We start from the raw sequence: 24,377 nt of genomic DNA on the forward strand, positions 1-24,377 counted from the left end.
GGGGATGGGATAGGCGACTTTGATGGTTTATTGATATGAGCCCAGCTGGCACATGGTCACACCTGTGAATAATTGTTGCTTTAACCCATTGATACCTGATGCAGCATTTGTGTGTGTATCCCTTTAAGACCCAAGCATGGCCATTTACTGCTTTAGTGCGGAGTGCACAGGCATTTTGCGGTGCACTGAGAATAGCAGAGCACTTGGCCACGCCTCTCCAAATTACGCTGCGGCGCACGCAAAAAGCCACGCAATCGCTAATTAGCGCGTTTGGGAAGATGGGGCCCCTAGTGTCTTAAAACAAGACGCATTGACTGCTGCAATTTGCAAATGCTCCCACCTACCCGTCTGTACTTCCTGCAGGGGAAGGTTGGTCAAAACGGAAAGGGGAAATTTAGGCAGAACACCCGCTCAGTCCAATCACCTGCATCGGTTTTGTTTACATGTGTCATGATTGGTCAAATGCCATCAAACTTCCTCCAGTCTGAAGTGTTTGTTTCTCCCTTTGGAAGATGACAGCTTCCTCTGACCAAATTGTAATGGGCTGTAGACTGTCTCTAGAGTATTTGAAGATTGTGGAAGAGATAGACTGGCTTGAGAGACTAGTCAAGACCCAGTTCTCTTCTGGACATTTGATTCCTGTTCTGTCTATGCCAGTCCAATGCATTCTGTTCCAGTCTAGCCCAGTCTAGTCTAGCCCATCTCATTTGTGGACAGTAGACTGAGAGGAGCAGTAACCACCGAGCAGGGGCGTATCTACGGGTGGGCCTGGGTAGGCACAGGCCCACCCACTTCTTGCCCTGGCCCACCCAAAAAAAAAAACATTTTTTTTTTTTTAATTGGTTGTTTTCTAGAGGCAAACTTGCTGCTGTATTGCTAGCCAATGGTTTTGTTACTTTTGTAAAAACGCAGGGCACATCATCTCCAGAGTCTAATGCATGACAACTTCATGACATCTAGGAATTTTGTTCTCTCTGTGGATAAATAAACCAGATATATATATGGATCAGTGGTTCTAATTTCTGTATAAAGTAACAGTATACACACAAGTATAAGCATTCATGTATGCAACATTTGGCACCTATATGTAACCTTTTAAGGTTGAGATAATTGTATTATCATTATATGGTCCAAATATTTCAGTAAAGCACTTGAAACACTTGAAATATTCTTGCTTGGGTGGTATCATTCTACTTGAAATGATGGTCAAATGCATTATTTTTAGTAAAATAACACGTCAAATTTTTCGGGGGGCCGGCCACCCGAGTGGGCCCGGCCTTTGGCCGGGCATCTGCACCCCTTCCTATCCAGGCCCACCCAATTTGATCCAGGCCCACCTATAATTCAATTTCTGCATACGCCCCTGCCACCGAGCCAACCCCAGCCACCCACGTCCAGTCCAGTGTAATCCAGTCCAGTCCAGTTTAATCTAGTCCAGTCCAGTGTAATCTAGTCCAGTCCAGTGTAATCCAGTCCAGTCCAGTTTAATCTAGTCCAGTCCAGTGTAATGTAGTCCAGTCCTGTTTTTCGATGTCTCTCGATCAGACATTTATTTATTTATTTTTATTTAACCTTTATTTAACCAGATAAGACATTTGAGATACAAGATCTCTTTTTTGAATGTGATCTGGCCAAGAAGGCAGCAATTACAAGCCAAGTTACAATCAACATAATTACAGTACATATAAAGGAAACATAAAAACAGGGCTATAGAGATGAAAGTTCAAAAAGCAAGGACAACCATCATAAAATACCACATCCAAGGGTAATAAATAACACAGGATCAAGAACGTAAAAACATATGGCCTAAAAACAAATTTACAGGCCGAGAAAGGCAAAGTAAAACTACCGTAGACATTACTGCAGGAGCAGCTTGCAGTAAGAACTTCAGAGAGAGCATGTTTAAAACTGGACAGAGGAATGGAGGAGACCAGTTTTAAACGGGACTGCAGGTCGTTCCACGACCAGGGACCAAAGTAGGAGAGACTCTTTTTTCCAGATTCAGTTTGCATATTTGGCACTTTGAATTTCAACCAGCTATTTGATCTTAAGTTATGGGAGTTGTTTATCACTACAAATGTAGAGCAGATGTATGAGGGTAGTCTGCCCAGGATGGCCTTTTATAAGAACATGTACCAGTGTCGCATTCTGCGCAGGGCAAGGGATAGGGACATGCCATATAAACAGCAGCTCCTCCTGGCTCCTCTCCAGGTCTTCCCCTCAACTCTCCTCCTTTAACGATATCAGCCTTACATTAGAAGATTAAAATACAGCAGCACACTGCAGTCATGTCAAGCTCACTGTCATATAGAGCAGACAGAAAAGGTGCAATGCAGCAGCTGCTAACGGTGAATGTGCAAGTCATTCGGGAATCAAACCCACGGTCCTCAAACTCAGGGTACAGTTTGGCTGGTGGGTGTCTGCTAACTGGATAGGGGGTGTGCAGTTTGGGTGGGGGTTTGAATTAAATGGCTCTCCATCAGTGTTGGGGGTAACTCATTACTCATTACATTACTCCATACATTAGAGCTGGCTATGTGATAACAAACTGTCTCTGCACATTGGAAAGTCTGAATGTATTGTTTTTGGTTCACAGTTTAAACTAAGGAACAAACCCAGTCTCTCGGTAGAATGTAAGGGTGTCATTTTACAGGATAAGGATTGTGTAACGTATCTAGGAAGTCAACTTGATCAGTGTATGAAGAGTGAAGCTATGGCCCTCTCCGTCATGGGTAAAATCCATGCAAAGACTAAATATTTAGCAAGAATATCCAAGTTCCTGGATACGAAGACAATGAGGACTTTAGCTACGTCCTTAATTCAATGCCACTATGACTACACCTGTCTATACTGGTACAGTGGCATAACAAAAAAATCAAAAGACAAACTCCAAAAAGCCCAAAACAAACTCATGAGGGTCATCCTTGGCCTTAGCCCAAGAACGCACATTGGCCCATCCCACTTTAAAGAGTTGAATTGGCTCCCAGTTGAAAACAGAGTCCAACAGCTGAAACTTGTCATGGTTTATAAAATATTACATGACCGTTGCCCCAATTACTTCAACAAGTACTTCCAATATGTCCGGGACATCCATAGTCGGAACACAAGAGCCAGTGTAGCAGATCTGAAATTGCCCAATTTGAAGAGCAAAATAGGAAGAAGCACGTTCCTCTATTCTGGGGGGGAAGAGTGGAACAAAATCCCCAACGAAATCAGGCTAGCCAATTCCCTGAATGGTTTTAAAAAACTTTTGAAAAAATTCTTGATGAGTAAACTAGGATAAAATACGAGTAGAGTCCCCCGTTGTTTTATGGTATGTGTTTTAATTTCTAGTTCCTTTTATTGTTTTATTGTTTTATTGTCTTATTGTTTCTATCGTTGTTTTATGTATGGTTGTTTTAATCAAGTTTCGTTTATCCCTTGTCTGAGTTGTATTGTTTTATCTGATACTCTTATGTTACTGTATGTCATGTTTTTAAAGATCAGGGACCATGATGGAAATAAGTGTACACACTTTTCATGTTATCCCTTGGATATATATGTCTGCATTATCCAAAATAAAATTCATTCATTCATTCATTCAGAGCTCTAGCGTGTGTGGGGAGTGGACCCAGGACACCCAGATCCTTCCTTTTTTTTTAATATATACTTTATTTTAAATTTTTTATAGAACGATAAACATACTAGACAAACAGGCTCAGACACAGACACAGACACAGACACAGACACAGGCGGCTTTAGCTCAGGAGGTAGAGCGGGTCGGCCAATGACGCAAGGGTTGGCGGTTCGATCCCCGCTCCCTCCCAGCTGCTGTCGTTGTGTCCTTGGGCAAGACACTTAACCCTCCTTGCTCCCGATGGTGTGTAGGCACCCTGCGTGGCAGCCTGCCGCCATCGGTGTATGAATGGGTGAATGTAGACTATCTACTGATTGTAAAGCGCTTTGGATAAAAGCGCTATATAAATGCAGGCCATTTACCATTTACCATTTAAAAAGTCAAAATAAAAATAATAATAATCAACTATAATATCAAAACAAAACAAAAAACATCTTTGACATTTAACATTGTAACGTGGAGCTACCAGCCGCACAAAGTGCTTATGTGCTTGTAAGAGATATTGCGTATGGGATCTTATACTGTATAAGGGGTCTGTGGGAAATCAGCTGGGCAAAAGTCAAATCTACAGCATGTATGTACAGAACAGTCAAAATATGAATGCATAGTGAAAGTCACATTGCAGGCTTGCTTACTCAGTGATAAGCAATAGTGAATGAAGTTAGAATTGGCGATGCTAAATACACCAGTCGATGCCATTTCCTGGTCTGTTAATAAAGTGTGTCTGCCGTACGGTGCTGAGCTCTATGCAGCATGCAGTCAGCCACACAGGATACTGTGGTCAGATAGACTGGCTGATTTCCTTCCCTATGGAGAGTATCTGTATGAGTCAGCTGCAATACAACTTGCTTTTGATTTCAACAGTAGTGTGTTAGTAAAACATGCATCTGTGTGTGTGTGTGTGTGTGTGTGTGTGTGTGTGTGTGTGTGCGTGTGCGCGTGCGTGTGTGTGTGCAGAGGAGGCATACATACTGTACTACTTCGTAGGGCTGGGCAATATAATCGATACGGCAATATATCGCGATATTTTATTTCCCGATACTGTATCGATACTTGGACGCCATGTATCGCGATATTAACAAAAAAAAAAAAAAATTGCAGGCCATGCCATGCCAGGCATCTGCATCTGGTGATTCCCACCCCTAATCGATACTGTATCGATATTTCCCATATCGATGCGTTCAGTAACACTCAACACTCAGTAGTTTTGACTAAATTTGTCCACTAACTTATCAGTGTAAAGTGATGTACATATTATTACACTACCTGGGTGGTACACAGTGTGTTGTATCTTTAGCTCTATTATTTAATTTTGAGTCAATTCTGTAGAATATCGCAATATATCGCAATTTAGAACACGGCTCTCTTGAATACTCGATTCTGATTGGTCAATCAACAATATTCACCGGTCATTATTTCTCGACAACCGACCGCTGCTCTGCCACACCTGGATTAATCAGTTGATAAGAGCCTTTTGTCAGCAAACACTACTAATTAGGCCAACCAGTTGCAGCTGTGGTGTCTTGTGTGCCAATTACGAATGAAACCGCTTTGTCGTTGAAAACGCTATTAAAATATCTATTTGAATAATTATTTTTGTCAGATTATTGAATGATTTAGTTGTAGGCCGTGTTCTAAGCGGGATAATGTATATTGAGGTGGTGATTACTGGGAAATAATGACCTTCAGGTGAATGATTAAGCCCTCCGCTGCGCGTCGGGCTCAATCCACCTGTCGGTCATTATTTCCCCCGTAATCACCGCCTCAATATACATTATCCCTTACATGTATCGCATCGCAATATATCGTGATACAATCGTATCGTGACCCCAAGTATCGTGATACGTATCGTATCGTGAGATCCTTGCCAATGCCCAGCCCTACTACTTCTTCATGTTGATTTCTCTTGGCTGTACTGTTCAGTGCAGTGGTGCACCTTGGCTGAGTCCCTCTCTGCAGTCATACATCAGGATCATTGTAAAAAGTGCACTCTCCCTCTGTAGGCTGAGGCTTGGCAGCCTCTGATTAAAGTGCTTTGACTGCACTGGGCCACTCCTACATCTGCTGTAAATCAGCACCATTTAGCAGCAGCCACTTTCTGGGAGACGTGCATCGATTTTCTGCTTTATGAATCAAAACCAACGTCGAGCCTGCAGACTGGTGAGGGTGTGGCCTAATTAATATGTTGAAGTTTCTCTTTTTTCAGATGTGAAGGATACACGTTTTATTGCTCTAATGGAGCACAGCTGGCACCATGCCAGTTATGACTCATTCGGCCAAGAGCCTCGTCAATTTCACAGTAGTGGAGAATGCATATATATATATATATATATATATATATATATATATATATATATATATATATATATAGTCATAGTGGAGAATGCATTATATATTCAAAAAACCAGAAGTGGCACAGACTCACTGTAGTATGCGGAGCGCAGCGATTCAACTAATATTTGAGTCTGGGGAGAGACTAGGTTAAACCAAACAGAGCATTTTTTCCCTCCGCAATTCCAGAATGGAGATCAGCGCTGCCAGACTCCCCTCCCGGAATGGAGGGAAGTCTGGCAAGCGAGACTAAGAGTACAGAAATGAGCCAGTTTAAATTAAATAAGACAGAAGAGATTTTGGGGGAATAAAGGAGTTTAAAAGAAACACAGTTGTAATGCATGAACACATGCGCGCACACACACACGCATGCACGCACACACACACACACACACACACACAGTGCTGTATGTACCTCCTGGATCTGTAGCTTTCCGTCAGCAGTGACATCGTACGCTGACATAAACTTCTGCTTCAGCTTCTGGACTCTCTCCTCTGTCACTTTCTCCTGGAGTAGAATAGAGCAGAACAGAACATTGATTTCTTTCCTCGGTGCCACAACTACAAAAACACAACACCAGACACAAGCAGGCATTATTTCTTTTCAAAATCAAGCATGATTTGAACAAGCTTGAATTCGCAATAGCTGTGAGCAGATATTTGAATTGTAGTACGACGATTATAATCGCTCGAGTGACACCACTGATGACATCACAATTGCTTGATTGACATCACTGATGACATCATCAAAGTGACATTACCAATTCTAATACATCAGTAAGTGATATCTGTGATTTATGACAGACATGTCGTCAGTGATGATGTAATCATTGATGTCATCAGCGATGTCATTCGAACAATTGTGATGTCATCGGTGATCCAGTGTGAATTCACAATAGCCAGACCGAATTTCCGATTTTTGTGGACCAATGGAAAAATGTGACATGATATTGACTGTCATTATAGAGCTTGAGTCACAGCTGAGGTGTTTTAGGGCAGCAATGGTCACCATGGATGCTACTAATTAATTTTTCATTGTGATTTCTCAGCTCCAGGCGACCTGTTGTGTATATTTGTTCTGCCTGATTGACGCTATGTTTGTGCCGATAGGGCTTCTTTTGTTGGCACTGCTGTTGCTAAGGACATGCATTTGATTTGATGTATTCACAATAGTACACATGGCATGGACAGCTTTGGCATTACAAAGCCTATTCACCTTATTCACCACGCCCACTTTTTCTCTCTTCCGTGTTCGACGCAACGTATTTGTTCTTCCGGTTCAGCGCTAGTTGGCGGCCATTTTCAAAATAAAACGTCAGTATGAATTAAGTTTGGCAACATTCAGAATTAAGCTACACTGCGGCCAACTTCAGTTACATGTTCATAACGTTACTGCTGCGAGGAGCCGATGGCTGTACCCGGTCGGCATTTAACGTTAGTTACAAAAGCACGTCGACAGTGTTTTCTCACTGCCAGTAGCCTAACTACAGTAGGGTTTGACAGATAGCACAGTCAGCGCTCCTGGTCCTCGCTGCTCGTTAAGGATTTCCAATAGGCGTTATTCTGATAAACTGGTCACATACATGTTACGTTCTCACCCGGCAAATATTAAAACTTTAAAACAGTTTTTTTTTCTTGCTTGAAAACAGCTTTTTGGCAAGTCTAAATGACTACGGTAGGCTTAATCTACTTCCTGGTCTAAAACCGGAAAGACGATTACGAAATGACGTCATGCAGAAGCGTCCTTGTATGGGCAAAGAATAAGGTGAATACTCTCTGCAAAGGGGCTGGGAAGTCCAGCTCGCATAGCTTTCTACTGAGAGGGAAGCAGAGTGCCCCCTAGAGGAGAACGACAAGAGAACCAGCATCTGCACTTAGCATGAATAGAGAAGACTTGCATTATAGAATATATTAGAATAGAACAAACTAGCCAGCATAAAGAGTTGTTGATGATGATGATAGGGAAATACTGGAGCCCACAGGGGACAAAACTCACATCACCTGGGGGATGATGACATTCAAGATGCAAGATTATTTTAATAGCCATAATAAACATTATGAGGAATTTGGGGATTTGGGTTTTTTTTTTTTAAATGCATTTGTGGGCCGGAATCTTTTTTACACTAAAAAACAGTGCCAGGATGTAAACAAACTGGCATTTGAGGGGTTAAAATTCAGAGTAGGAATGAATTGCTGGTCACTAATGATGAGGGCTGAACCTACAATAAATAAATACATCTTCTACTGTACAACTTCTGTATGGTCAGACTTTTCTTTGGGTCAGTGTATTTGACCAAGACACAAGAGTTAAATGTCTGTGGGATAATGTGCCAATGGGGGGGGGGGGCGGGGGGGTATTCCTGATTTGTGGGGGCTTTCGGTTCTCATTGAAGAGGTGGATAGCAGTTGGGATGAAGCCGTCTCTGCGACAGGGACAGCTTTGCAGTACCAGGTTCTTCTGATACGGCAAGACATCAGTTTTCTGCCATGGGGGAGGAGCCTGAAGAGTTTATGTCCTGGGTGGTGGGTGGGGTCGGCCATCATCTTCTGAGACCGCTTTAGCATCCTGGCAGGGTCCTCCTGAATCGATGGCAGGCTACACCCGATCCACCTTCTCAGCTCGGCGGATGATGCGCTGCAGGTTGGAGGTATCCTTGTGGGCAGCACCAGCATCATACCAGACGGTGATGGAGGAGGTGATGATGGACTCGACGGTGGAGGTGTAGAAACATCTCAAATGCCTTTGGCACCTTGAACTTCCTCAGTGGCCAAAGAAAGTACATCCTGGTGCCTTCTTGGTGAGAGCTTTGATGTTCAGCTCCTGGCTGATTGTTGAGCACATAGAAAAGTGAAAGGGCTCAGCAGTGTTGGGAGTCACCCTGAGGGTGATGGGAGAAGGTGGAGCTGCGTTCTTCCTGTAGTCCACAACCATCTCCACTGCCTTTTGGACATTGAGCTCCAGGTTGTTTTGACCGCACCAAGTCATCAGGTGGTCCATCTCCTGCCTGTATACGCAGACTCGTCTCCATTGGAGATGAGCCGTACTGTATGAGGGTGGTGTCATCTGCGATTCTCAGGAGCTTGACTTGACTGATGGCTGCTGGAGGTGCAGCTGTTGGTGTAGAGAAGTAGTATGGAGAGAGGACGCCGCCCTGGGCAGCTCCATGGAAGAACATGGAGGGACATGTTCTTATACATGGAGCGGTTGAGCTTTAATATAATAGTAGTAGTAGTAGTAGTAGTAGTAGTAGTAGTAGTACTTTATTGTCACTTCATGGTACAAGTATCACGAGCGAAATTCTGCTTGGTTCGCTCTCAGAGTCGGAGAGCAAAACCGGGTCGCCATTGAACAGCGCCAGCAATTTGGATTGGACAAAGCATTAATGTAATTAAGTGTATGGAAAGACATGGTAAAGAATAGAATAGAATAGAATAGAATAGAATAGAATACAATTCTTATAAATGGTAACCGAAAGCTAATATTACACATCAGAAAGACAAAGTGAAAGATATTAGCGAATACGGGGAAATATATAAAGGAGGCGAGGGGGAAATTTACTCAATATAAGTTAATACACAGGTTTTATTTTACACCCTCTAAGCTTCACAGGATGGGTTTGATGGCCAATAATTTATGTTGTAAATGTCAGGCAGAGACGGGAACGTTTTTACATGCAATATGGGAGTGATGCAAACTGCTTTACCCGGTTTGGGAATAAGTAATAGAATACGGTACATAGGGAAATGGTTGGGTGCGGAGGTGCCTGTGTCACCAAGGTTATGCCTGTTGGGGGACCAAACAGAAGTGCCAAATACATCGAAGTACGACTTTGCAGTGATAAATGTAGGCGTGGTCACGGCTGCCAGAATGATTCTCAGATTATGGAAAAGTACATCCTCTCCAGATTTAAAAAAGTGGGTAGAATTCATGTTAGAAATAGTATCATATGAACACACGTTGGCAAGAGTCAATGATAGAAATGAGGATTTCAAAATTGCATGGGACCGCTTCTTTGCTCATAGCATGACTGGGACACTGTGAGGTGGCTATATTATATTATATTGCTTTAATTATTTTATTTTTTGTTGTGAATATATCAAGAAAACAAGTACCGTAAATTCCGGACTATAAGCCGCACCTTTTTTCCCGTTTTTTGGCCTTTTTTGGCCCCTGCGGCTTATATAACGGTGCGGCTTATCTATGGATTAAAAAAAAAAAAAAAAAAAAAAAAAAAAAAAAAAAAATCTCTTTTTTAGCACTCTTTCTAACTATAAATCCTATATAACTATAATAAGTTTTAATTTCCTCTCTTGCCCTCTTTTCACCACACTGTATGACACTGTGTGCACTGTAAAAAACAACACAGGTGGTGTTGTGTTATGTTGTTTTGTTGAAATGTTAATAAATGGGAGCTTCCTCAAACAGCCATCTCTTTCCCGACAATCCCCTCTGTGCATGAACCCTTACATATGGTAATTCAACATTAAAACACAATAAATAAAAAAAGAAAAAAAAAAGAAAATACCATTAAAACACCCGCGGCTTATAGTCCGGTGCGGCTTATATAAGAAAAAAATAGTCAACTTTGCAGGTGCGGCTTATAGTCCGGAATTTACGGTATGTTCATTTATTACATGCCTGGAAATGTTTGTTTGTGTTTATGCTGTCTGTGTGTGTAAATAAATAAATAACTTTATTTACAAAAAAAAAAGAAAGACAAAGTGAAGTGTGGTCGGTGGTCTGTTTGCTTTATTACAACCCCATTAGTATCCTATGGGGTCCACACACACACACACACACACACACACACACACACACACACACACACACACACACACACACACTTTTAGTGTGTGTGATGGTTTCACTCTGACAGTGAACAGAGCTCTTTAATTTGGTTGCATCTAACATCCTTAGCGTCACCACACCCGTCCACTTAACGTCTAACACACACACACACACACACACACACACACACACACACACACACACACACACACACACACACCCGTCCACTTAACGTCTAGCAGGGCTTAGCTGCACACACAGGAGAAAATACATAGTGGCACGAAGTCTGGTTCCAAAGCCAGTTACACTTGCTGGAAGATCAGACTTGGGTAGTAACTGATTACATGTAATCTGATTACTGTAATCAGGACAGAAAAAAGGTAACTGTAATCCCTACAGTTACAGGAAAAAATGATGGAATCAAGATTACAGTTACATTTAGAAAAACAATGGGATTACTAGCACTATTACAATAGAAAAATCCATGTATTGTATTCTATTTATTGTGTATTGTGTATTTATCCAAGTGGCTGTGCACTGTAAATATTGACTCTTCCTATTGTCTACTTTGTTTGATATCATATGGTGCAAATAAACAAAACCTAAAACCCTGGAGAGAAAAATCACACTTTGCTCTTAAAAAGGACCAGTACAGCCAAAAAATAAAGATATCATACCAGATATCAGTGCACTGTAATCCAAAGATGGAAATATTATTATTGTTATTGTTGTATTATCATGAATGAGAAACATACAGCGGATTGTCTGAGACCAACGAACACAAAGTCTGAAATGGGTAGGCCTATTAGTTGTTTTTTTTGGGGTCAACTGCAGGAAATTTGTTCAAAAGTAATCCAAAAGTAATGGAAAGTAACCAGTTATTGTGATACTTGGATTACATTACCGATTACAATCTTTTACCGGTTAATCAGTAATTGTATCAATGACATTTTTAAAGTAACCCCAACCCTGTTAGAAGATGCTTCAAGGCTTTAGGTTTTGTGTTTTTACATGAAAACAGTAGGGGTGTCATGATACAAGATACATTCAGTTCACAATACGATACGATACACGATACTGGGTTCACGATAATGATACGATATTTTAACAATATTTTTTTTGCGATCGATTTGTAAGTTGAGGGGGCATCCTCCACGCTAATTTGAGTCATTTCACCATTTTCATCCTCCGTGTGTCTGTAACGTCCCTCGTCTGTTCAAACAAAGCAATGAAAAGGAGAGCGAGCATGCAATCAGATGCAGATCAGTGCCACCATGTTCAGCTTCTTTTTCTCGCGATATGAGATTTCATCTCAACGATACATATTGTCACGTTTTGATATCGCGATATATTGTGGGACGATATATTGTGACATCCCTAGAAAACAGCGACAATTAATTAATGTACCCTTATTGTAAAGTGTTACCACACCATCTACTCCCTCCCCTTCAAGTTATGGATGATGTCATCCATATATAAAACATGGACTCACCTGCGGACCCAGTCTCTTCATCATGTGACGGAAAAAGTCGTCCAGCTCTTTGTCCTCGATGTAGCCATTATCTGTCAAATATAAATTAAATTAAAGATTAAAAAATAATAATAATAATAAAATAAATAAATAAATATAAATAAATCTCATTCACACCTGTGCTTTATCATATGAGTCCATTTAGGAAGTGGAATTTCTTATTAATGTCAATATTGAAAAAGATTGTTAAAAACTGCTACCCATTCTATTAAAAATGAAATGCTATACCATCTTTTTACATGTTAACCCTGATCTGCTGTGTGATAGGATAGCTGCTTATACCGAGATAAAATACCTTTTTACTCACAATTAACCTTAGTCCTTATTACACATAAAAATACATACTGTAAAAAAAAAGTTTGCTTTCTTTTGCAATGAAATATTAAAGTCATATTACAGTACTTTTTACACAGAGAAATCAAACCAACCCCATAAATCCTGCACTTATCTCTCTATCTAAAATCCCTAAATTTCTTTCTTCTAGAGGCCAATTCTCCATTAAATTTAGAAGAGTAAAACTATGGAATGAATTTTTCTTTCTAGCTGAAAAACCTTCCCTAATAATTTACAAAAAAGCTCTTAAGGAACTCCTAATTACTTCTGACAATACGTAAAAAATCTTTCTTCTTCTGTATCTTGCTCTATTTCTCTTTCTTTTGTTATTGTGTATGTACAAACATTTGAACTGTTAAATGAGGTGGAGTGCGCCTTATAAGCCCTCTGGGCTTTCTTTGCCTCCTCCTGCACAGTACTCCTGTCTGTATTTTAGCTCTGTAAATAGCTCATCTGACTTGTCATTTGAACTGTCATAATAATGCCTTTGTTTTGTTTCTACTGTGCGAATAAATAAAACCTAATAAATAATAAATAACCTAATAAAATAATATCTCGCATGTTTATGGAAAAATATCTCATGTCAACTGTCCTCACCGTCTGCGTCAAAGTGCTGCCAGATCTCCAGGAAACCAGCTGCGTCCAGGTTATCAAAAGCACCCTCCATGGTCCAAACACCTAACGCCTGATATGCTGCTGTCAACTTTGGCAACGGCTCTGGTGACAGCCTGCTCTGCACTGCTCACTTGCCTTGTTCCTGACTTAGTAGAAACCCCACCTACTCAGTGTGTGTCTGTGTGTGTGTGTGTGTGTGAGTGTGTGAGTGAGAGAGAGCGAGAGAGAGAGGAAGAGACAGAGAGAGGATTGTGTTGTGCCATCTGGTGGCTGTATTATGACATTGCAAACAAGTGCAACAATAATAGTTATGTATTGTAACTCGAGTTTCCATGATCAAAGGCAGAGCCCCTCAGCAGAGCATCCTATGCTCTTGTCCAATCATTGGAGGCGATTCACACTGAAAACGTTTACATACACCTCATCAGTCAATCAGATGAGCCACATAAACCACAAACGGATGTGATCTCCTGCCAACTCACTAGTCCACTGGGTTCAAGTAGCCCTGACTGCAGTAAGCAGATCGGGGAGTGGGTCAACCTCAACGTGTTTGACTCCGCCCACCTGCCCCCACATGAACCGCACACTGAAGAGAATATTTTTGTAACTGCTAAAATCCAGAAGGTGGCGGTAATGCACAAAAGCTGTTTGCCAACCGCCATAAAACATTAGAAGAAGAAGAAGAAGAGAGGAAGAGAGGATGTTTACATTTACTTCCGGGTACCCCTGGGTCCACACATTATAATGGCGGTGGACGGCACAAACTGACGTGTTGAAGACAAAAACAGACAAAGAAGACAAAAATGGTTCGTCCGTGTTGTGTTGTTTAATATCATTCATAACAACACTTTAACTAACGTTAGTGGAGACCAGACTAGCTAATTTACCTGTTGGATCAGACCAGAGTAGACTTGAAGCTAAATTAAATTAACGTAGCGTCAGTAGCTCTGTCTGTAACGTTAACGAGTCTGCAAAAAAACAGCGAGTTTGACAGACAAACAAACGTTATTAGCTAGCTAACACTACATAAAACAAACACAGAAGAAAGGCTAGATACGTCGGACTAGCATGTTTACCAACCGTTTAACCATTTAAATTGAAAGTAGTTGGCCGAAAACAACGAGAGGGTTTGACAGCATTTATTTGACAACACGCACATTTAAACCTGCCGCCTTCCCCAAGTGGTACCCGGAAGTAAATTTGTTTACATGGTGACGTCACGGTGATTTGGTCTATAGAGTGAACACTTACTGTTTTTGACACCGACAGGCAGAGATGGGAAAAGTACTGACATTCTGTACTTGAGTAGAAGTACAGTTACTTGTGTAAAAAACTACTCTGGTAAAAGTAGAAGTACTGATTCAATTATTTTACTCAAGTAAAAGTAAAAAAGTACAGGCTCTGAAATGTACCCAACGAGTAAAAGTAAAAGTATTTTTACCGTATCTTTCTGAATGACTGAACCTCACATCATAGAATATAATTTGAGGATAAAAGATCCCCTACAAATGTTTTACACATATTAAAACTCTACTTTAAATAGTGTGCTATGGTTTTTCCACACAAAAAAACCCCATTAAAATCATATCTAGTCCTCCCTCATTAATATTTCCATGATATATGAATGTGCAAATAGTTAGACAAGTTTAACTGCTGGATACAAGGTGTCCCTTACAAAGTGCAGTATCACAATACTCGAGACTGATATGATACTGATACCCAGAGATGGGCGAAAATACATCATAAAGTATTTTGATACAAATTACAAATACTTGCTCAAAAAATGTATCACAATACAAATAGAAAATACTCGTCTGAAAAATGTATTTGAGATACAAATACGTATTTTGTATTTTGAAAATACATAAAAATACATTTTATAAAAACTGATAAAGAGCTGCAACAATTAGTCAATCCATCAATTCATTGCTAAATATTACATTAATTGCCTATTTTGATCATCTGTTCATCATTTTGAGCCATTTCTGTAAAGAAAATGTCCTAATTCTCTGATTCCAGCTTATCAAATGTGAAATTTTCTGGTTTCCTTAGATGGTAAATCATCTCTTAGTCCTCTGTGACAGTATTCTCCTTTGTGTACTAGGGTTGGCAGCACCATGGACGATGGCATCGACCATCGTCGATGGGCCGACCCCCATCGACCTCTGACACTTCTACATCGGACCATCGTGATTATCTGTTTGAATAAAAAAATTGGCAGATTTAATAATAAAAAAGGCTATCTCCACTCAACCGCGACACACGGGGGACGCACAGGCGGCATTAAACAAGCGGCAAAGCGTACCTTATCCCCAGTTCAGAGAAGTGGTAAAGCGGAGAGGAAGATAAGATAAGCAGAAGTCGGTTGTGTTGTGAAAATGTTAAGAAAGAAGAAACTTCACGTTCTTTCCTGTTTGCAACCCAATGTGAGTAATGTTACAAGTCTTCAACTGTGAATTCAACTCGCCTGTTTCCAGGAACTCTCTCCATTACATACTGTGTAGGCTGCCTGATGCTGTGTTTCTATCTCTCCTTAAGGTAACCCAATGTTAGGTTCAAAACTGAGCCCACACAAATCTAACGTTAGCCACCACTAATTCTGCCCCTTTTCTGCCAGCTAGTTAAATTAAACACACACACGTTGTTGGTGACGATCTGTAACGTTAACGTTTGATTGTTTTGCGCCTTTCAATATTGCTGGTAGTGATAGCCTACTGTTTGAATTGCCTGGCTCTGTGTAGTAGTAGCCTATCCAAGCCCGCTGGTCTCTCATGACATGTAGAGCTCAGCTGTCCTGTTGTAAACGTGAACGTACATTGCAGTGGCGCAGCCAAACGGCACCGCATGGACTTCATAAATCATTAATTAACCCCACCCCCCCGTCAACGACGATGCCAACGTCCATCGCGATGTTTCACTGTGGAACCATCGCGATGGTTATTTAGGTGACATCGCACAACCCTATTGTGTACCCTCTAACACATTACAGTTCTTTCATTTCAGTTTTAGCTGTTTTTCAGCACAGCTAATTTCTCCCTCACTTCAGCTGTTAATCACCTTCTGTGAGGGCTTTTGACTTACAGGCAGCATTTCTACATGTTAACCTCAAGCTTTGGAACTTTGACCATGTTAGCCCTAAATATCTGACATCATAACAGTATCCCTGGAGATGATGCGCCATGGCTGCAGTTATGGAAATCGCCGGCTCTACGGACTCCCAAAATCATGACTGACAGACAGACAGACACCGCCCACCCACCTTGGTGCCATCGTGCAAATGTGCGCCATCGGCTCATACTACATCAGAGTTGCTCGAGTGACATCACTGATGACATCACAACTGCCTGAGTGACATCACAGTTGGGCAATCAGTGGCTCGAGTGACATCACTGATGACATCACAATTGATCGAGTGACATCACTGATGACATCACAATCATGACCCACACTGCTGCCACACACACTGCCACCCACTTTGCCAATTTTAATTAAGGAGATAATTAGTTGTGTCTTGATACATACAATATGATACACAGGTTTGAATATGCAGTAAACCGTTTCATTTGCAGATAGGCCAGTGCATGCAATATCTAATCATCAATTTATATTAGTAATTTATCTCTGGGGGAATTTCCACCAACACAAGGCTTCATACTAGACGAAGAAGTGATGTGAAGTCTGACTCAAGACCCACCCTACTCTGCCTCTGATTTGTCGTTGAGTTTGTTCAAAGCGTACCTTATCCCCAGTTCAGAGAAGTGGTAAGGCGGAGAGGAAGATAAGATAAGCAGAAGTCGGTTGTGTTGTGAAAATGTTAAGAAAGAAGAAACTTCACGTTCTTTCCTGTTTGCAACCCAATGTGAGTAATGTTACAAGTCTTCAACTGTGAATTCAACTCGCCTGTTTCCAGGAACTCTCTCCATTACATACTGTGTAGGCTGCCTGATGCTGTGTTTCTATAGTAGAAGTGACATGTCACATTTCTTTCCTCCACAGTTTAAACCTGTGTCAATGGTAAGAATGTGTCAATTTGAGAATCAAATAACATAAAATTAAAGAAAAAAGTATTTTATGTATTTAAAATACACAAAATACAAGGTCTGAAAGTATCTTGATACAAATTACATCTTATTTTTCTCGGTCCAGCCAAATACAAATGACAAAATACACAAATGTATTTGAAATACGTATTTTAAATACATTTATTTAAAATACTGCCCATCTCTGCTGATACCTAATGGATAAGGAACTGAATGTCCACAGGTTGATCACATTCACAAATTCAAGGTTTATTATTAAGACAGAACTGTCTCTGGTGTTAGAACACCACCATATTCCATATTAGCTGAATGTTGACAGTGCACAAACTGAATGTATGTGTTAGAACAACACCATAAGGGGCCATGCGGTTATTTAAAAAAGAACGCTTGGAAAAGCCAGATTATGGCAACTCTGGAAGCAGCGAGATGAAAATCCTCCTCTCCTGGGAGAAGAGGAGCAGGGCGCTTTTCCTGTTAAACTTTCCTCAGCTTTCAGCGCCCAGAGCGCTGCGCTAAAAAAAACACCACCAGCTTTTAAACGCGATGAAATGCTTCTTGAAAGAGATGCGCGCTAAGCGCGTACTTATAGAGAATGAATTGCAAAAAGACTAGCGCTAATAAGTGCTGGCTGTCTGCACGGCTCCTAATGTCTGCGTGTGTCTCCCCTCAGAGAACATCCGTGTTTCTCTTCTTTGTCCACGCCCCGGAGGAGTGCCAAGTCATACTATTGGCGGAGCTGGAATGAGCTTTTATCAGCAGCGCTGGGAAACTCGTCTATTACTTCTGCTCCGTTCTCCCGTTTCTACTCGTTTTTAAATTACATTCTCGTGCATTTAAACAAAAGTAACGAACCTGTTTTGAAAATGTACACAAGTAAAAGTACAGATACTTGTGTTAAAATGTAACGAGTAAAAGTAAAAAGTCCTCAGAAAATTAAATACTCAAGTAAAGTACAGATACTCGAAAAATCTACTTAAGTACAGTAACGAAGTATTTGTACTTCATTACTTCCCATCTCTGCCGACAGGAATAAAGCGTGTTCAAGTGTCAATGGCACAGACATCACTTCAGTCTCTGATCTCCTTAATGTAGCTGATATAATTGAGTGTACACAAATTTAACATGTGTCACTCACTTGTGGAAATGCTATGGTATATATATTTTTAAATATAGGCAGCATGGATAAAATAATGGATTAGTAAAAAGAAAACATTTAACAAGTAAAAATATAGGAATGTCTGTCTATCAAATGCATTGATTTCACTTCACTGTTCCAATTCAGCTGGCCCTAGTTACACAGGTTTCAAGTTCAGTGGGAGCTGAACTTCAGTAAGAAGTTGTGTGTGAAGTTTTGAGGGCTCATGAAAATGTAAACGTGTTCCCATTATTTTATTCACAAGATGAGACAAGAATATCGAATATTAGGTAAAAAATATCCCAACACCTACACAGAACATTACAATAATAATGTGTTGTAGTCACTGATGGATAAACCTATACAAAGTCTGCTAGGATCCCCACTAGCTGCTAAACACAGTGATATTCAGAGTCGATGGGTTAGGTTTTCTATAGATACCTGGTTTCGTCTAGTGAAACAACTTAAAATTCAGAAAGAAATAATATTGAGGTGGCTGAGCTTTGACCCAGACTTTAAGCCAGCTGCAAGTGATAATAGATTTATTCAATGGGCAGAGAAAAGAATCACAGCACTGTTTGTTGGTTCAGTTTGATAAGCAGGAATTTCCAGAGAATGTCATAAAAATACGATCTTGTTCAACAGGATTTTTACAGATATATTAGAGTAGTTTTGTGGATACATGATAAACACTGTAAAAAGAGTCACTATGAACTTTATCCTGCGGAGGGCAGTAATACGCCTAGAAGCGTGCACACTGCCGAAGATCTGATAGAAGAGCTGAGTTTTACTTTGTGGGCGGAGTCAAACACGTTTGACTCCGCCCGCGTTGAGCCACTCCCCGATCTGCAGTCTGCAGTCAGGGGCTTCTCACTGGGTTTCTTCAGGGACTCGTGTAGCAGCAGAGCGGCCACTAGGGGGCGCCGCCAGTGATCATAGAATTATTCAATTCAATTCAAGTTTATTGTCATTAACAAATGTGTAAGCACATGTAGCAGCAAATAATTGCATATTTCAGAAGGATCATTCACTTTGTGATGCAAGCATGACATTTGGCACAGATAGAGAGGCAAAGTGAACGTCACTTCCTGCTTCTGTACCAGCCGCTGAACAAAATATGAATGGTGGTGAACGGAAACGTTACTTTTTTTATCCCGTTTGAATTGTGCCACGGGGTGCCAACGTTAATTTTGTCGATTTAAAACATAACTTTGCATGTCAGGAAAGTCGCAGTTTGTCGCCAAACTGTTGCACTACAAGTTATAAAATCAGAAAGACTATGTAACCCACCTAGCGCGAGTGATCACCTAGTTTGCAGGTAGATCTAATTTCTAGGTTCTAAGAGGAGACTGGTATATCATGAAGTGGTTACATTTCCATAAAATTACTAATTCCTTCCCAAATTCAATAACTCACACCAGCAACAGTATAGCTTTTTGATTTAACTTGAGTATTATTTCTCTTTTTTTCTTATTTTGTCTTTTTCGTACTTTTGTCTTATTTCCTTTCAGTTAAAACAATAACATTCCATTAGAGCCCGACCGATATTATCGGCCCGCCGATATTATCGGCCGATATTGGCGATTATCGATATATCGGTATCGGTAAAAAAAAAAAAAAAATTATCGGCCGTTTTTTTTTATATATATATATATAAGTTATAGACAGCATGGACAGCATGTTGTGTATATTTGATATTTTTTCTTAACTATTTGTTCTATTGTGTTTTTGTATTTCTAGTTATTTATAATTATTAAATTCCCAGTTAAGTTTACTGTTTCATTGCATTGAGTTTATTAATAAGCTGTAAAATATCCTGCCTACATCACATATTTCAATTCATGTCAACTCAATCATATCTTTGTCAAGTGTTTGATATTTGAGGGTTGCTGATGTGGTGCCTCCTCTGGTCGTTAAGGGCGCCTGTTCGGAGGGAGGGGAACTCGTTGGAATATCGTGATCCTCCCACGTGCTATGTCCTACCGGTGAAGCGGCTGGCTAACTGCCCATGTGGAAGCATGGAGCCAGTTTTCGGCTCTCCCCAGATCGGCAGAGGGTGGAGCAGCAACCAGGATAAATAAATAAAAAATTAGCACTAATGGGGGATTAGCACTAATGCGGGATAAACATTTGATGATAAAAACAAAAATAAAATAAAATAAAAATATCGGCCGATATTATCGGTATTGGTAATTTTTTATTCCCTAAAATCGGTATCGGTATCGGTTTCAAAAATCCCATATCGGTCGGGCTCTACATTCCATATTACCTTTCGTACACAATAATACACAACCACTTTTCTTAACAGGAATGATTGAAAGTAGTATCTCTGGGCATGAATCAAAAATGCACCTGCATTTCAATAGTAATTACGACCTAAAAAATAAATAAAAGTGCTAGTGTTCACTAGTTTATAATATTTTTCACTGAATCCCAAATACGGCTTATTCATTTGTTCACTATACAACTAAAGGTCTAGCGAGGCAATTTGGTTCAGACCCAGAGTAGGCTAATTGAAATACAATGTTGTTGAGCTCAACCGAATGAAAGGAATGAAAATAATAAAATGAGATCTCAAAAATAAGAGTCTTAGTTCGTCTGTCTGAGTGCACTCAAGTTCCTACCACCATTGTTCGCAAGGAAAACTGTCCATCCTGGCTCCCCGTAGGATGGAGATGAAGAACGTGAGGAATGGTTGATTCTGTAGTGGAGGCGAAGACTGAAGATGATGATGGTGACGGTGAAGATGGCAATGGAGTCCAGGAGGCAGTGGGATGATGGTGACTTGGGCAGCACAGTTCAGTCTGTAGTCTAGTCTCATCAAAAAACCAGCCTGCACAAAACGTGCGGGAATAATCACTCAGTTGTCTATATCAACATTTCACTTGTGGTTCTTCTCAGGACATCAAATACATTACATTCTTACAAATAGCTCAATAACTATAGTTTATTTCAACATTCACATGACACATTTTAGCTTAAAGTCGAAGTGAACCGGAACGGAATGCACCAGCCCGAGCGTCGGACACTGAAAACAAATTGAGAGGCGGACCATATGCGTGTCGATGATTTGATTTGACAATTCTGAGGACTGGCTTTGGCATTGGCCAATCCTGGCGTGTTCCACCCCCAAATCGAGTGGGATTCAGCCTGTTGTCATGCTACGCGAGTGGGATCCGCAGAGTACCAGGCAGCCAGCTGCTTTGTGCGGAGCGAGCGGACAATCCGATCCATAGGTGCTGCCCGCCCGCCTGGAATCTCCGAGAGACAACCCCTGACAGCCAGGGAGGCTGTCATCAGGCTCGGAGGCGCGCGCCATTATAGTTATAAATGTAAATAATATTCCTGGAATGCGTGTTTTAACGAGCCAGTTACATTTCTTTGCATTCTTAGACATTACCGTTTGATTTAGTTTGCATAATTGTTCAAGTTAGTAGTTAGTTTATGGGCTTGAAACTCTGCCAGATGACAGGCACTAGGCGCCATTTTCCCCTTCATTTGGAAGAGAAAATTATCCTGAAATGAAGATTTGATTGACAGCTGCATGTCGTGATATGATTGGTTGAAATGGGGTAGAAATTTGATAGTACTAGGTGACGTCAGCAAACTGTACATTACTGTTATCAATGAAATCTTGAAAAACGAACTTTTGATGTGAAAAAGTGTGAAAAACTAAAGAAATTAGATTGTTGTGATTTGTTTTGCATACATTATTAAATAGGTGCACTGCATACCCAGGTATTTGAACTAAAAGAAAAGAAAAGTCATTCTTGGGTTCAGCTCGACTTTAAACCCCAACTTGTATCTGTCCAGCTTAATGGACTAACTTACTGAAACATAGTCACAACAAAAAGAAAGAAAAACGTATTTGCCAAAACATTAAATGTTTCTGCATGGAGCTAAATTAACAACCACTATCTTACATTGCTCTCTAAATGACAGCTTCGTCAGGTTAGTAGCTCCTCCCGACTGGTTTTAACATCAACGACCAAGGTACGTTTTACCGGTTTGATATTTCGTTTATATTGACAAAGGGAAAAACCAGAAAACGCTCGTAGTTTCGTTTATTCGTTTTTCCTATAAAACGGAAAAACCAAAACTCAGCTCGTTTTCTGGTTTTTTCCTTTTTTCCTTTTTTCGTTTTCAATAGTGGGTGGGTGGTTTTCATTGGTGGGTAGGCCTTCCGCGACCCTTGCTTCTGATTGGCTAGTGTGCTCTGTCAGTTTAAGCTGTACTTTTCAAACTAAGTCTCTAAATGAATAAATAGATAAATATAGAAATAAATAATATAAAAATAAATAAATAAATGCATACATACATACAAAATAAATGAAGAAATAAAATAAAATAAAATAATTAAATAATAGGCTACAAAAAATAAAAATACATAGCTAAAAAAAACAATAAATAAAGTATCTGCCTTAATAGACTGTTCTCAAACTTTTTCATGTCAAGGTCCCCTAAACTAACACAAATCAGACCACATGGACCCTCATTTGATAATATTTTATCAGGGTCCTCCATCTGATATCAGATGTTTCATTAGGAGAAAGTGTATAGCACCCATGGCCAACATTCTGCCATTGTGTTATCGATGGAATTATGAAAATAAATTATTCACGCTTATGCGGAACCCCTCAAACTCGAGGGGTGTCCCCGTAGGCCTAGTTGTCAACACAAAAACAGCCCTACATTGCAGCAGACAGACAGATGGACAGGGATACTGTACTTACGATCAGATTTTTTTTAGTCGCGCACAATCACAAACCTTTGGCAGGTGCAAGCCCAGAAGAGGTCAACATTCAAACAGCACACTGTAACAATAAATAGCAATATTTTGTGAAAACTGCTTTAATAGTAAAATGGTAGGCTACTGTACAAAAGGCCCTGTAATGTTTAGTTGTTTTAGTTCTGTTCAGTTATGGTGTACTTTCTCATTTTAATAGCAAAGCCCCCATGGTGAACTCTACTGGCGTAGACAGTGAGACAGACAGACAGACAGACAGACGGTAGGTCAGGTAGACAGTCAGGTAGACAGGCAGTCAGTCTGAAAGACAGACAGACAGTGAGACAGGGATACTGTAGCTTACTTATGATCAGATTTTTTTTAGTCGCGCACAATCACAAACCTTTGGCAGGTGCAAGCCCAGAAGAGGTCAACATTCAAACAGCACACTGTAACAATAAATAGCAATATTTTGCGAAAACTGCTTTAATAGTAAAATGGTAGGCTACTGCAGTGATTCCCAACCAGGGGTACGTGTACCCCTAGGGGTACTTCAGCAGCTTGCAGGGGGTACTTGGAAAGATTGGGGATTACAATGTATTTCCAAAATGATAAAAACTGATTACTTTTTCCAATTGAAAACTGTCAGAATTGTATTAAAGATGAGTCATTAAAATTATTTTAATAATGAGATGTGTTAGAGAGGTCATCTAAAAGTTTAATATAAGTTTAATATAACACATTTAGGAGAATTATCGACACGCATGAGTGAGGGGTACTATTGGCATGGTAAAACAGCTCAATGGGGTACATAACACAAAAAAGGTTGGGAACCACTGGGCTACTGTACAAAAGGCCCTGTAATGTTTAATTGTTTTAGTTCTGTTCAGTTATGGTGTACTTTCTCATTTTAATAGCAAAGCCCCCATGGTGAACTCTACTGGCGCAACTTGGTAGCCTACTGCAGCTTATAGCCTATAATTATATAAAGGCCTCATCTGCGTGCCTTATGTGAGGTGAAGCCACGGACTTCCAGAGGCACGCAGATGAGGCCTTTATATACTGTAGCCTAATTATAGGCTATAAGCTGCAGTAGGCTACCGGGTTGCGCCAGTAGAGTTCACCATGGGGGCTTTGCTATTAAAATGAGAAAGTCAGGCAGACAGTGAGACAGACAGACAGTCGGTCAGTCAGTCAGTCAGGTAGACAGTCAGTCTGACAGAGAGTCAGTCAGTCAGTGACAGACAGACATCAGTCAGTC

The 24,377-nt window shown here is 40.5% G+C and overlaps 1 protein-coding gene across 1 annotated transcript in view; it reads right to left on the reverse strand.

Moving 5' to 3' along the window:
* Positions 1–13,333, reverse strand: part of scgn (secretagogin, EF-hand calcium binding protein) — a 28,869-nt gene extending 15,536 nt beyond the window's left edge. Inside the window, exons 1-3 of the mRNA XM_083662762.1 lie at positions 13,198–13,333; positions 12,229–12,299; positions 6,363–6,455 (exon numbers count right to left, since the gene is read on the reverse strand). Coding sequence (XP_083518888.1) covers positions 6,363–6,455; positions 12,229–12,299; positions 13,198–13,267 — 234 coding nt within the window. The 5' untranslated portion in view covers positions 13,268–13,333. The remainder of the gene's footprint in view (positions 1–6,362; positions 6,456–12,228; positions 12,300–13,197) is intronic.
* Between the last annotated feature and the right edge of the window lie 11,044 nt (positions 13,334–24,377).

Source organism: Poromitra crassiceps (genome assembly GCF_964638095.1).
Source record: "Poromitra crassiceps genome assembly, chromosome: 29".
NCBI classification, from domain to species: Eukaryota; Metazoa; Chordata; class Actinopteri; order Beryciformes; family Melamphaidae; genus Poromitra; species Poromitra crassiceps.